Source organism: Megalops cyprinoides, chromosome 7 (genome assembly GCF_013368585.1).
Source record: "Megalops cyprinoides isolate fMegCyp1 chromosome 7, fMegCyp1.pri, whole genome shotgun sequence".
Lineage (NCBI taxonomy): Eukaryota > Metazoa > Chordata > Actinopteri > Elopiformes > Megalopidae > Megalops > Megalops cyprinoides.
Genome location: NC_050589.1, coordinates 34,974,621 through 34,990,360, shown reverse-complemented (window position 1 = coordinate 34,990,360; position 15,740 = coordinate 34,974,621). Strand labels below are relative to the sequence as shown.

Below are 15,740 nucleotides of genomic sequence, written 5' to 3'. Positions count from 1 at the left end.
AGCGATTGACAGTTCATGGAAGCTCCATCCACTTTGGGGCTCAAAAAGCCCAACTTTCCCATTGTTACCATTATGACCCAGGCTTGTACTGTTACTGCAGCTTGTGTCAGACAGTAGATGCTCTATCCAGAACAACTTGCAATGCATTTAGAAGAAAATATAATAGAGTCGGAAGAGCAATACATACAGAGGACAACAGACCACATCTGGACCCGGATTTATGGGAATGAGAGCTATGTAACTGTGTCCAGTAAGCAGATAGTAGAAATAATGTAGTTGTAACATAATTTATCGTGCATATGCATGTTGGTAATAATCCAAAATATCCTCTGCAAAAAATACAACTTTGCAAAAATAGCGAGTTGCAACACATTCTGGTTTGGACACATTGCAGGTCACACAGTTAAAGCCTGTCCAGTTTTCCAGAGACCACCACTGACTGGATGTATGGTAGCTGAATGGTTCAGTATTTTAGGTAATCTGACATGCTTTTAATATAACATACAATTTTTCCTCAGATGAACACTGCAGTGGCCCAGCACACTGCAAGAAATGTCCATTTTGGCTTCCTATTCATTATTAATGTGTTTTTGTTTTATCAAGTGCATACAATACCCATGGTATTTCTGCACTGCGTCCCACTCCATCCTTAAAGGGCTGTGTCTGAGACCTTAGACCCGATTTGCACATTTAAAGGGCACAGTTTCTGCATCTGGCTGAAAGCCTAATAATCAATTGCAGTGATGAAGCATCTGTCTACTGTTGTCTGACATCCATCTGTCACCTGGAAGGAGCATCTTGGACATCGCTTGTATAACCATTTGAATAATGGTGCGGGACTGTTCCATGGGTCCGTATCTTCAAACATTTCTAATGATGGGTTGGTTTCAGTTTTCTGTAAATTTGTTTAAAGGTTTGGACCAATGGTAAAAGACAGGGAAAAAACTAATTAGCCCAGTAAAGTATCTAGCACTTGGTTTCAGTCAGGCATATGTTTTACACCTTGGCCACCAACCCAGATAGTAACAATGGTGATAATATCAGTAATACATTAGTAATACAGGAATAATAATCAGAAATGAAAGGTACTGTTATACAATCAGTAATTTGTACATATCATAGGTCAGCTGACAGAGAGCAACTCACTGGCAACTGCAAACCTTGCTCGCTCACCACATGAAACCCTACCACTTATCTGTTCTGCACTGAACCTTGTGCCTACTTTTGCCTGCTTCCGCTGGTAATACCTGATAATGCTGCAAATTGTATGTAATTTTGCTTAGTTGTGCTATCTTCCCAAATAGGTGAAGCAGTTTTGCTCTTAAAGTTTGATGTCTTGTTGCCTCCAATACACACAGTGGAGGTTTTCCACTTTTTTCACACCTCCACCTCACCAGATCTTGTATGCGTGTATCTTCTCAGTTTTGCGTGTGTGCCCTCTCATTAGCAAAATTATTTCTGTAACAGCTTATCAGTTTTAATAGTTTATCATGTGTTCTTGTGGGAAGTCTCATGAACTGTTTATACGAAAAAAAAAACCAATGTCCTGTGATTCTATTTATTGAGAGCATACTGTGAAATGAAACTTGATCGATGGGTTTGCTGGCCTGTGGTTCGTTCTGGTCTTCTCTCTACCCCGGCTCCCCATTACTTACGCAGAATCATTCTTGTATGTGTACAGGAGACAAATGGTCTGTTGTGTTTCCTCATGCACTAATGACACGCTAAATGAGAGACGCCTGCGTAAATGAAACCAGCCTCTCAGCTTACACGCCCCTGTCCTGAGGTGACACGGGGGTACTGCCTGTGATAAAACGCCCTGCGGATGTGAGGATATAGGCAAAAGGAGAACACGTAATCCATTAAAGAGGATGAGACTGTCCACCGCACCAGAGCTCTCTAAGCTGTCTAATAACTGCATTAGACAGTGGGCGGAGAGAGAAGGTAGGAGGGGTCTCTGTGTTTTCCGTGTTGGAGAGTGTATTGTATAGCTTTAGCTTGACTAACATGCCAAGATTGAGCCCTTATATCAGGTTAGTTGTATGTATTTGTATGCAATACCATTTTGATTGCTGCTTTGTGAGCTACTGGGTTCTGTGAACATCATGTGAGCCAAGGAACCTAGTTTTATTAAATGTCAATTTCCATGCATTGCATAAAAGGTCAAAGCACCCATGTGATTTTTGCTGTTCTTTATGGACGGAAAGTGGAAAAAAAAGACTTGTTGCGCATAATGCTTTAACTGTCAGTCTGAAACATGACATTTCAGCTGACTCTCAGGGGGTAATGTCATTGTGATGTCACAAAGAACACACACATTGGTGGTGACTTTTTCAGGGTATCAAATTTAATGGCAACAGTCAATGCCATTTTCTTACTTTAGCTCTGAGATCAGTCCATGGATCCCTTTTAATTTTGTTTTTTTTTTTGGTATAGTAGCTCATACCACAATGCTCTTGAATAATAATAATAAACACTGCTGGTTCTTAAGAACTTCCTTCATACTGTGTGTTTAGAATTAGACCTAGAATGCTAAATATCTTTGCAAGGCGTTAAGGTATTAAAAGCTGAATCTACCCCAAAGCACACAAATTAGTAGGATGCACTTAATTGCTGTGGGTTCCTTGAGCAGCTTTAATGTTTCCTTTTTTTCATTCAGTCTCGAGGAAACAGACAACAGCACTTTATAAGATTGCTGAAAGCTTCCTGTTTGTTCGAGGGTGGGGCTGAGAGGCCCAGTCTCCTCGATTCCTGCCTGGCCGTGTGAGTGCCTGCCTGGACTGTCAACATGTTTGTGTCATGCCACTCCTCTTTAATTGTCATAACGGCCCTCCGCTTTGGCGCTCAGCCAGCCCGTGTAATCCCCCCTTTAATCCAGTTGCCCCTCCGAAAGGGCTAATTCATGTGTGGATCAATGGTATGCTGGTAAGGGGTCCCCCACCTCTTTCCTCCCCTTTTCCCTGCATGATTGGAAGCAAGTATCCTGTCTGCAGAACATCTCCCTGTCTGTATGAAGAACATCTCCCTGTCTGTCTGAAGAACATCTCCCTGTCTGTCTGAAGAACATCTCCCTGTCTGTCTGTAGAACATCTCCCTGTCTGTCTGAAGAACATCTCCCTGTCTGTCTGTAGAACATCTCCCTGTCTGTCTGAAGAACATCTCCCTCCCTCTGCACAATGGAAAAGAATCACAGATGCTGTCAAGCAAAGATTTTTTTCCTGACAAAATGACTAACTAATATTAAATAAAATAACATTAAATGAATAGTTTTAAGTGAATAATAGTAAACAGTAATATTAAATAAATGAAAGACCTGGATTTCGATACTGGAATGTGAACTTAGCCTCCCTCCCAGTTTTGAGTGTGTTTAGTTTGAAGAGGGGTGAAATCCTGCTGTATCACAACCCTCCCGTGACCGGAGCTCTTCATTCATGGCATTCTGCCGAGCTCTGCTGAGCTCTGAGGGGGTCCAGTGCAGTGGTTGTGTGTATCCCCATGCGAGAACAAATGACCTTTGAACATGTTTTTAAAGAACCCTGAGGCAGGGCCAGCCAAACTCCGCCACGGAGAACCCTTGCCTGGCCGCTTACTTAAAACATGTACTGATGTGCCACTACAGGTTTTTGTTTTAAAGCAGGTGTAGCCCAATACCAGTTGTCTTGTTTTCGTTTTACACAGGGAGAGGTTTACTTTCCGTAACACAGTGTCCACACTCTCTGCATTTAGGACACCAGAGATATTCCCTTTATCCATAAATTAAGCAATAATCACTCAATCTCAGTAGTATACTCTCTTCCTAAAGGAATTACTGCATGTCACATCATATTTCTTATCTGAGAACCGATCTCATTGATCAGCAAAGCTTTGAATACATATGCTACACAAATATACATAATATGACATAAGAGGGCAGATCATTGTAAATGGTTGCTTCACAGTAGTGTTCAATTAACAGCTTATTACCCCTCGGGAATGCCATTCACAGCCAAAACGAAAATCTGCCCACACTGAATGGAAGTTGGGCAGCCCTGCCGTAAAGTTACTAACTGCTTTAAAAAGACCATACCAGCTAAAGAGGAGTCAAAAGCAACAGACTTTTGTCATTTTCTTTCTTTGCTCCCACCTTCCCAGAATCATGCGCTTCTTGTTTCATTTGTGACCGTGCTAGATGGACTAAACTCACAACAAATTGAGAAATATTGCATGCACACTTGCCACCATCTCCACCACCTTCCCTTTTTTTTCTATGAAGCAGAATGGGAATTAATAACCAGATGGTTGCATGTCCAACTCCTATGTGGGTAACTGCTTTATACCTTCAGAAAGGTAAAGCTATTTTACAAAGCTATTTTACGCCACATTTGTTATATAGTGCCATTGCGGGACACATTATGGGAAACTATGTAAATTGCTCTGGATGAGTGTCCACTAAGGTACCTAATTTAAACGTCTTTACCAAACTGTGTGAATGGATTATATGTGAAATAACAGTTGTTGTCAGACTGGTTATGTCTCAACCCACAGACAAAGAAATAGATAAATTGGTGTCCATCAAGCATGCTCACAGCAACAACAACAGTTCTGCCTACACATGGAGACTATTATGAGAGTATTATGAGACAATATGGAAATTTGATGTATTCAAGCCCTAACATTCTCATGCTCTCAATCCCCCATGCCTTAATCTGTTGTAGAAGGCACAATTTCCACATACTGAAGTGCATTTCCTTTCAGGGTAAAGAAATCCATACATTACATGTGCACAAAGAAAACAAGCAGTTTGTTAATTATAATTGTCACAAACCCTGAAATACACCTGTGGCCCTGAAGGCAAATATGACAAAGAAATAAGTTTCATCATTTCAAAGAACTGAAAGACTGCAGAAATGACTGCAGCCACTCATCAATGCTTAGCCTACCCTCCTAGTCTGAACAGGAAGTCAGACTGTTTTCAGATGGAATTATTTGTGATGGCAGCAGCCACATCATTGATGCCACTTACATGTTTCAGCAAAACAGTTCCACCAAACATGCCATGAATGGCGTTGTTTCAATTGAAAATATGTTTTAATTTGCTTATCAAATCCACTAGTGTTTGGTGGTAAATGTAGGAATGCACATAATCTTGCAATTAAAGTCATATGTTTGTCAGCACTTTTTAGGGATGTTTGTTGTGGTGAGCAAAACATTTTGACATCTAGCAGGATGTTGCTGGATATAGTTTTTTTTTTAACAAATGTTCTTTCAAGCCAGTTTTAATGTGCTGGTGAAATACTCATGTTAGGGTGTCATATCTGAATGTTATCGAAGTCACTGAAATCCATGAATTAATTAATCCGCACAGCATCTTGCTGCTTTAGGACAGAATGAACATGAGTGAGACATTATTATTGTTGTTGTTGTTGTTATTGTTGTTTTTGTTGTTGTTGTTGCTACCACTGCTTCTACTAGTATATCATAATATATATATAATAATATAATAATAATATTTTAGTATAAATCAATTGAATAACTGGTTTCAGATCATAGTTTTCAAACACCGAACTTCAGATGAAAATTAGGTCATCCTAAAATTTATTTCAAAATTTTCAACAGACCGAACACGCACAAACTCGGCTAAGCATGTTTCTGCTGTGTAGGAGTTGTTTTTCTTGCAATGTTTTCAAACACTGCCACTCTTGACAATCCTCTGTAAACTTAAGAATAGCAAATCCAGCTTGACGGAGACACGTCAAGAGAGAAGTTGGATTCTTACCACAGAAACGCCAAACTGTGTCTCTAAACCACAGGCAGTTGCTCCATTGACGACAAAAGCGGAGACCAGCCCCCGGGTCCCACTGGCCAATCAGCGTGCAGAGAGAGGACGAGCCTTCACCAGCCTACCCCTGATTTTACTCTTATAACTCACACACCAATAGTCATGTGATAGTAATATACTACTACTACAGTGCGGAGCACAGGCGGAGTGGCGCCGCTCAACACTGCAATGAGAAGCTCTTCTCAAGGACAAACTCACAGCCCTTACAATTAATCATTTTTCTAAAATCTGGACTGGGGAAAGACACACGTTGGAATTGGTTGGATTTTGAGTTTCATTATTGACGTAAGGTAAGATTGGAGATAGGCTATTTTCCCTGCTGCGTGTGTAGTGTTCCACTGCAAATGAGTCTTGCAGATAGAGTGTGAGTCATGCGTGTCTTCCCTACAGCGTGCTGAGCGATGGACGAAAACATGTTTACGTTGTAGCATATGGGTGCGCTGCTCACGCGGGTGACGCGGAATGTGTGGAGTTAAAGGGGCGGAAAAATACAATTCTTCAAACACATATAGACGCACTTGAAGCATATTAATGTTGTAAATGTACATTGTTGTATTACTGAAAAGATTGTAAATAACCAATCGAGCAAGAAGCCTTACAGTCATGTTATGCATACGATAATAATACGAGTACCGAATGCTATTTCCATCGATATGCTCAGTATCCTTATTATATTGAATGGAAAGCCAAGGAAAAATATTCCTGGGTGTTCTTCCACGAGTAGCTAGCCAGTAAGTCGGTGACTGCATATATTAGTACCAACGTGTTTACATTGCACTTGGAGGCTTGACAGGAACGATAAATCTATTCACCTAGACAGATTTAACCAGTCCCTGCTTTCAGTTTTAGTCTGCATCAAGATGAATTTTTTTATTATTTATTTTTTTTGCAAATTCACAATTCTACAGAATTTGCATCAAGACCAGATTCCTTAGGCTATTTGTGCCATTCTTTGGTCTTGACCGTCGCACACGGTGCGTTATGTGAATGATGTTGACAGCGCTTGCCGAGACGGGGGTTACTTTCGGACATGGCTAATTGGGGGGGTTGTTGAAGGGTCGTACAATCTGACCCAATCGCGTTCGAAACTGGTTTATCTAGAATTTTATGGCTTGGAATAGTCAGCTGAACACGGCCATTGCACGTTGCTTTTTGGTGACAAGATATTATTTGACAGCTTTTTATAGTGGAAGCACCGTGGCAAAACAGATATAATTCAGGTTGCTCGTGGAAAAAAAAAACTAATTCAAATACCCGCTGGGGTATTACGTTTACATAAAGAAGCAAAAGCATAGGGCCTAGTTAAGCGGATAGTGGGAAAAACAGCGAAAGCGTGCATACATAAAATGCAACAACATACATGACTGTTCACTGTAGATTGCAAAAAAAAAAAAAAAATCGACGTGGGAAACCATAACAACAATTTCAATCGCACGCGTTGTATAATAATATTTTCTGAAATATGCGAAACGAAAATTTGAAGTTACGGAGACGTAAGTCAGTGATTGCGAACGCTAGTATTTGCTCTGCGCGGTGCATTGACTCGACCTTGTACATCAGCCGCATGTGAACTTGAAATGGAAACGCGCTCAGAAGATTCCATGTCTGCCCACGTGGGACCTAGAGCTTGCCCAACACTGAGCAGAACTTTGAACGAAGAAGTAGTGATAGGAGAACGACTAATATTTCAGTACGCTTACTGGTTGACCGACGGCTTGTTAAAATCTCACTTCGATTAACATTTTACTTGAATGCTTCTGAAGAGGAGAAAATCATGCAGATTTTGTACTTCTGATATGGGCATGTTTCTCCCGTTCTGCGTTCATCTTTTGCGTTTTTTAATAACACAGAGCTGTAAACACGAGGAGAAACGCGGTGCCTACATAAAATAACTAAACACACACTAAGACTTTAATCTCTTGAATTTTGCAGTTCTATTCGTAGGAGTGGGCCTGAATTAATTATTTGACGTATTAGAGGCATTGAGCACAAGCACACCGTACATTTATTGCATATACAGTAAGTTAGACTCCAACTTAGACCCTACCCCCTGTCTCACTCTCTCTTTCTCACTCTCCAACTAGTCTTTCCAGGGTTCAACATTTAGCTTTTTCTATGTATGTGTACCATAATGTGTTTATTGTTTATTCTGCTTGCTGAGGTAGGGAATGCCTTTAATAAAACATTGCTTGAAAAGTTACAAAATGAAAAAACCACTAATTGCAACAATATTTTATGCCATGGCAGGTGTCGACATTGGTGACTTGTCTCTTTTGAAAGACAGCTTGCAGAATTTTGATTGGCTGGGCCAGGAATGGTGGATCACTTACTAGCGAGCGAGGAGACCTTCCCGCCTTATGTCGGCTCCCCGCCAGTCTACCACCTGTCGGACATGGTTACTGATGCCAGTAGCTACCAGGTTCTCCCTTCCCCGTTTTCCGAGGACGACCTGAGCGACTCGTCCAGCCTACGCTCCTGCTCCAGCCCGGAGTCCCAGGTGCTCAGCTCCAGCTATGGGAGCAGCTCCAGCGCTGAGAGTCAGGACAGCATCCTGGACTTCCTGCTCTCGCAGACCTCGCTGGGGGGCGGGGGCGCGGCAACCCCCCTCCCCAGCTTCCTGTGGGAGCCACGGAAGGAACCGCACCCCCAGCCTGTGAAGGAGGAGAGCTTCGACTTTCCCATCTTCTCGGCTGACCTGGAGGACCACACCGGGCTCTTCCAGCCAACGCTGGAGGAGATCGAGGAGTTCCTGGAGGAGAACATGGAGGTGGTCGCCCTGAAACAGGAGCTTGGTGAGCATGCGGTGCTGGGAGGGGGCGGCCTGAGCTCCACGGCGCCTGAAGCCACAGCCCAGCACACGGACCAAACCGCTCAAGTGGTCAGTGCCCCTGCTGTCACCGCCAGTACTGAGACCAAAAGCATACAGTCAGGGCCTGGTTCGAGCCTGGGCTCTTTTGGTGGAGTTAAACAGGAGGAGGCTGTGGGCGGGGCCGTCTCAACGGACAGCAGCGGGGTGCCGGTCATTCTGCAGATACAGCCGTTCCAGATCAAACAGGAGGCCAGCCCCAGCACCCCGCCAGCCCAGGCCCCCCAGCCTCCCCAACAAGCTTCAGACATTAAAATCGCCCAGCTCCTGGTCAACATCCAGGGGCAGACCTTCGCCCTGGTGCCCCAGCTGGTGGCCTCCCCCAACCTCAATGTGTCGTCCAAGTTTGTCCGCATTGCGCCTGTCCCTATCGCTGCCAAGCCTCCGAGCCAGGGAGAGGGTGGCACTGGGGGTTCTGGTCTTCTGGCTGGGGGTCAGAAGTTCCAGAAGAACCCAGTGGCGGACCTCATAAAAATGCACAAATGCACTTTCTCAGGCTGCAACAAGATGTACACCAAGAGCAGCCACCTTAAGGCTCACCTGCGGAGGCACACAGGGGAGAAGCCCTTTGCTTGCACCTGGCAGGGGTGTGGCTGGAGGTGAGTGTGTGTAGGTGTGATCATCTGTGTACCTGAACCAAGGTTATAGAGGTTGCATACTGCCCTCTGTGTTTGTCCAGTGTAACTTCAGGTGAGACTAGTGTGTAGATATAGGCCTTTTCCGGATGTGCTCTAGAGATCATTTTTAAGGCTCCTGCTGTGGTTATTACTCTATGGCAGATGTTACTCTGCAAAGGGGTCCGATAAGATCACTTCTGAAATCCAAAGGAAATGGGATCTTAAGTTTGGTGGCATGCACAAGCTCATGCTGAAATTCGCCTTGATCTTATAAATACCATGAACATAAACCACATAGCTTTATTCATTATTTTCTCCCTTTTCAGCCAAATTTTGGGATCGGATCACTAGTTTTGCGTTAGGTTTGTTTCAATGTAGCATCGTTTACTGTGTTGTACTAAAGAAAAATGAGTACCATCCTCTCATACACCCACCTTCAGCCAAATGCTGCTTCTTAAACAAGTCACCAAGAGCACGCCATGAGACAGAACTCCAATTGGAGGATAGGCACTTTGCCCGCTGATGAGAACTTAGCGACAGAATTTCATGGTTGCCTGAGGAGTCGCTAGAGGGCACTGATGAGCGGTGAGATGAGAAGCCCTCGTAGACTTTAACTGACCTTACTTTTTCATAACGAAGACCATTAGGTCCTGCTGCAGACTCCTGGTAATGACTGGCTAATAACACATCCCAGGTTTGGATGTACAGCATGCAAAGCTGTAGGACTCAGCCTGCACCTGGAGTGAGCACCAACCACTTAGATTATTCAGTCTCTTGCCTATTATGCTATGACCACCCTCTCTTTATCAATAGTAGACTGTAATTAATTAAGCTCTCACAGAATGAACCTGTTTTGCAGTTGTACCTGAAACCAGGTATCACATTTACATAATTTATTTTCTTAGCAGATGCTCTTATCTCAGACAACTCCCAAGCAGTATCTCACATTTTCATATACTGTCCATTCAGAATGCTGAGTGTTTACTGTGGTGATTCAGGTTAGTTGTGTTGGGCAGTTGGGCAGGAACCCACCTGGAACCGCAGAGAGGCCCATAGTATCACCTGACTGGCTGAACTCACTTCTGTTAATCGATCACCTAGTTCAGAAAGCTTGCAACCATAAAGCTTTGGCTTGTGAGGAAGCAATGTGAATTTCTATAAGCCATGTACTGTGCAGGACATGTTCCCTCAGGTTTCGGTCAGAGCTCTGTGATGACATTGGACGGTTTCTTGACTTGCCCTCTCTTTCCTTGCAGTGATAGCAGACATCTGGTTATGGCTGCGGTTTGTATTGGAGGTAGTAGCTACATGCATAAAAGTTCTGCACTCATTGTTTCTGAGTAAAAACTAGACTAAAGCACCCAAACATTTCTGCATGCTACCTTCATGAATGAAATGGTGTTATGATGAAGCTACTCAGTGCTTGTTAGCACATTACATTACAAGATTTACTGCTTATTTATTGCTCACTACTTGCTTTCTCTCCATTTCTGTTGAGCAAGTAATGTCATGTCTAGTATTCAGTAAGGATCCTTGGATACAAGTGTAAATAAATAGAAAGAAATAAATCTTCATAATACCAGTGGTTGCACCAGTGACTGCATTACATTGCAGGACATGAAAATTCACAGCCGTTTTGATCTTCACACGCGCCTGTGGCCGTGGTTTGTCTTATCTCCGGTTTTTTCATTGCTGAACGCAAGATTAGATAAGGTCTTTGATGTGAGGGCAGACTTTGGCCCCTGCATTTGTTTGTCCAGCATCTGTATTGGGTCGCACACTTCGTCAGAGAGCTGGCAAACAGCACAGCCGAACCCCACAGCGAGGGCCAAGGCAAGCTCCTTCATTGCAACCTTTGTAAGAGAAAAATGCTCCCATCATTTTTGTTATAAAGGAAGGCTTCCATTATGAGCCTGCTCTGATGATTTTGACTGGAGTAGTTTGTGGTCTGCGAATCCCGTGATAACACTCCAGATCTGGGCTAGTTACCTCTCTGTGGCATGCAAAAAAAAAAAACCCATTAAACTCCTCAGACCTCTGTGTGTGGACTTTTCTGCTACCAAACAGAACATGTGTGATGTCTCCTATTGCACAAACGCTATAAATACTTACAATAATGGAGAGCAAAATGAACTGGCTTTGAGAATGACAGGAATGATAAGATGTTCAGTGCTCCTCTGTTGTTATCGGTGACCTGGATTAGCCCTGGCGGAGCACTGCAGCGTTGCTGTGAGGCACAGGCTGTCCTTCAAAGGCAGGCCGCTGAGGACTTCCTCGTGGCCAGGAAATGGAAGTGAGGAGGAGGGAAAAATGTACCACTCTGTCTGTAATTCGACTGTGCTGCTTTCCCCAAGCGTACTTCTCATTCCTCTGGTTATCTTCCGGAAATGGGCCAAATTGTTCCCCCCACAGCTCCTCATACCCCCGGCTACACAGGGACACACATACACACACATACAAACACACACACACACACACACACACACACACACACACACACACACACACTGTATCAATTAGCAGTGACCTGCACATGCCACAGCTCAGTGCTAGTGGCAGACAGTGCTTCCCTGTGTTTCTGCACTCTTTGAACATTGTGCAGAATTTAGCTGTTCTGTACCTTCTTTAGAACCAAAGTACTTGCATTCAGGAGAAGGGAAGAGCTTCAAAACTGATCCATTGTTGCAAAGATGACACACAATTGCCACATTGTGCTTTCAGTGCAGGTTTACAGAGGGACAAGTGCAATTTTGGTGTTTGAGAGCTGTCATTAAGGAGATTCCAGAACAGAGTATGTAATTACTTCTACTGTAAATTTGAACAAGTGTAAGTTATATAATAAGTGTCTTAAACACTAGTGATTTGTGTGGGTTTGGACCCTCATCTGTGTGAAATATCTTGGCTTCTTCGGTTGGGATATCAGAGCTTTGAAGAGCTTCCTCTTGCTGTAAAGCTCACTGCTTCCTTTTAAACATCTGCTCTCAATTCCAGACTGTGTATATGCGTGTGTGCACTCACATGTGTGTGTGTGAGTGTGTTTCTGTGTGGGTGTGTGTGTTCTGTATGTGTGCATGTATGTGTATTTGGTATGTATGCCCATATGAGTATGTGTGAGTGTGTGAGAATGTGTGTACTTGTGGGGCTGCGTGTGTTTGAGTGCATGTGCAAGTGCAGGTGGATGTGTGAGTTTGTGTGTATTTGTAAATTAGTGATCATCACTTTGCAGACTCTAAGCATCAAGTGCCTGAGCAGAGGGGGTGTTTTCTGTGTGCACCTCCACTGGAGGGGTTGTGGGACAGGCCGGGACAGGACTGTGTGTGGGCGGGTGGGACTGGAGTGTCACCCTTGCGTAACTCAGTCAACCCTACGGGGGCCTAAGCCTTGGGCTCGGCTGCATGCCAGTGGCTTTGGGGTGGCTCTGGAATCAGGATGACTGTCTGAGAGGAAAAGAACAGAAAATTTAATCTAAAAGCCTCTACTTGCCACACAAAGCCTTTGATGCTTCCATTGTGTCTGTGGAGGTTAAGAAGAGAGTAGAAAACAGGTTAGGGTAGCACTGGTAAAAACAAACTGTCAGAAAACCCACACATAACATAAATGGTATTGTATATTTTTCATGAAGTAAATTATCAAGGTGTTAATAATAGCCTGTGGTGAATCATCTTGTAATGGTTTGAAGCTCTATTATTTGATAATGGGATTAATTTAATATATGTACAAGGTACTCTATTCTCTCTACTCTAAGGTACACTATTGGTACACTATTGAACTGTCAAGATAGATGGTAATGTGTTAAACATAGACCTGGATGTCTATAATGCTTTGACAATTCCGAGGTCCACTGACTGAACTGACTGACTGACTGTGGTCTTGTAAGTTAGTTCTGTGTATTATCATGAAATTACATGAAATTACAGTTGCATACATACAGGTGTACACATATGCACACATTTTAGACAGCCTGTGCATTTTTAGGGCTGTAGCTAGGAAATGTCACAGGGAAGAGGGGGTGGGGGTGGGGGGTGGGGGGGTTGCCAGTTACTCAAAGTACTCTTTTCAAGACACAAAAGGGCTCTCAGAAAGGAGTTTCAGAGGGTGAGAGAGAGAGAGCGAGAATGAAAGAGAGAGAGTAAAAGGTGGTGAGAAACGGAGAGAGGGAGCTATTTCGGTTTTTTGCACACAATCGCAAAGACTCCAGGCAGAACAGTTACCATGGTCTCTCTGCTGGAACCCTCGGCTTGTTGAAATGGTTCAAAAGTGGAGAGCTTGTGCTGGGGTTCCTTGCTGTGATTGCAGTCTTGCACTGCTTTCTCAAAAAGATGTGATAGTGTGTGAGGAGATCGGTGCTCTAGAACATGCAGCATTCAACAACACATAATTAATTACTTCCTCTGGGGTCATGATTTAACAGCTGATTTGCCATCACCTCAGGCAAACATCTTGATGGAAGGACAGTGAAGAAATCAGATCTAATCTAACCTAACCTAAACATAATGTACTCTGAACTAAATTAATCTAATTTCAGATCGCCAATTGTGACAGAATGAGGATGACCTTTGGTCTTTACGGACCCAACATTAGATAATTGGTAGAAAAAAGCAACAATCCTTTTGGTCTAATATAAATCTTTAGACAGAGGCAGTGTGCTTTCTGCTATAGTTTTTCAGGTTAGCCTGTCAAAGAATTGCTATACCATGCCCTGTGTTAGGGTGTGAAAACTTTATGTCACTATAAATGGATGGTGCATGCTCTGCTGTGGTTAGTTAGTTTGTGACCCATGCCATTCACGCAGGTTCTCCCACTGTAGTAGTGAAATGTCTCTCATAGGTAAAGAGAACATCCCGTGGTAGATACAGTATCTCTTGAAAGATATAACTTGTGGTTGATTTACAATGTCTGATGACAAACATATCTGGTTGTTCATACACCTTGTAGCTGTATTATCTATTGTGGTTTTATCTTGTGGTAGATATATCTTGTGTTAGATACTGTATACGGGGAAATAGTGGAACTTATTCCTGTCATTGTCCTTCTCACATTAGTACTGATTCTCACATTAGACTTTTTCACAGCTATTTCCTCATTATAACAGAACAGAAGCTGGGGCTAGAAATTGGCGATATTATTGTTCAAAACTTTGCTGAGACATCTTGGTAGTCAGTTGGTAGTCAGGCCTGTGTTTATGTACCCTGTGCATGCTGAGTCATGCCCCACATTATGCATTCATTCCGCATTGTGTGAACCAGACTCGCTTCAACTTGCCTCCCTTAAATTTCTTTGTTTCCTGCCAAGTTGATAATGGTGATACCAACAGTGGCGGGTGCCAGGACAGGGAGTTTGCCGGTGAGGCCGTTATATCCTTTGTCTCCCTTTTGTCTCTCAGGTTCTCCCGGTCGGACGAGCTGTCTCGACACCGGCGCTCGCACTCGGGGGTGAAGCCCTACCAGTGCCCTGTCTGCGAGAAGAAGTTCGCCCGCAGCGATCACCTGTCCAAACACATCAAGGTCCATCGCTTTCCCCGGAGCAGCCGAACAGTGCGACCCTCGAACTGAGCCTCAGTACTTCCCAGTGGACCGAGGCCAAAGGGGCAGAAAGAAAGAATGAGGAGGAGAGAGAGAAGAAGGGAGGACTGGAGAGTGAGAGAGCGAGAGATAAAGGGGAAGCAAGGGATAAGAAAGAGGGAGAGGCTGAGAGAGAAAGCAAGACTGAATGAGAACAAGAGAGTGAAAGATGGAGTGAGAGAGCATGAGAGAGACAGAGACAGCAGAGGAGAGACAGAGCTAAGGGGAGAGCATGAGAGTGGGAGTGAGGGAAGGAGGAAGAGAAAAAATGGAACGAGAGTATGTGTGTCTGCATGCACACACACGTGTGTGTGTGAGTGTGCGCACGTGTGTCTCCCTGTAAGAGAAGCTATTTTGTGGTACTGTGATAATTTATTATGTGTTAAGCAAAGAGAGAACAAACAAAGGAAAAACGAACCTGTTACTTGATATTACTTCTGTAAGGATATCCTGGTGTTCCTTCAGATTGTATTTTTGTAAGTTTTTCTTGTTTGTTTTTTGTTTCCTGTTCAGATTTTAAATTAAAATGATCAGAAGTGTAGTATTCAATCAGTTATGTCTTTTTGTATTTTGAGGTTTGATTTGTTGTTGATGCACCTGCCTTTCAACTCGTTTTGAGGATTAGCTAAGGCCCCAACATTCCTTTTCGTATATCATTATTAATGGCTAAAATAGCCTAAAAGGGACAAGATTTTTTTTATAACTGTACAGTCATTTAAACCAATTTAAAAATGCAGACACTTGGAAATGCTTGAACTACTGATTATTGTCAGGATCATGTCACTATAAGCTAAACCCAGAGAATGTTCTGCCATGATGTCAAAGTTTTGGCACAAAAAAATGAGACAGGGCTTAAATTCTCTTGAAAGGCAGATGAG

General features: G+C 43.3%; 1 protein-coding gene across 1 annotated transcript; it reads left to right on the top strand.

Moving 5' to 3' along the window:
• The first annotated feature begins 5,961 nt into the window (after nt 1-5,961).
• On the top strand, nt 5,962-15,035 carry LOC118780823 (Krueppel-like factor 15). Its single transcript, XM_036533540.1, has 3 exons — nt 5,962-6,108; nt 8,066-9,283; nt 14,685-15,035. Exons 2-3 carry the CDS (start codon nt 8,133-8,135, stop codon nt 14,851-14,853), a joined length of 1,320 nt encoding a protein of 439 aa, XP_036389433.1. The 5' UTR covers nt 5,962-6,108; nt 8,066-8,132; the 3' UTR covers nt 14,854-15,035.
• The last annotated feature ends 705 nt before the right edge of the window (nt 15,036-15,740 follow it).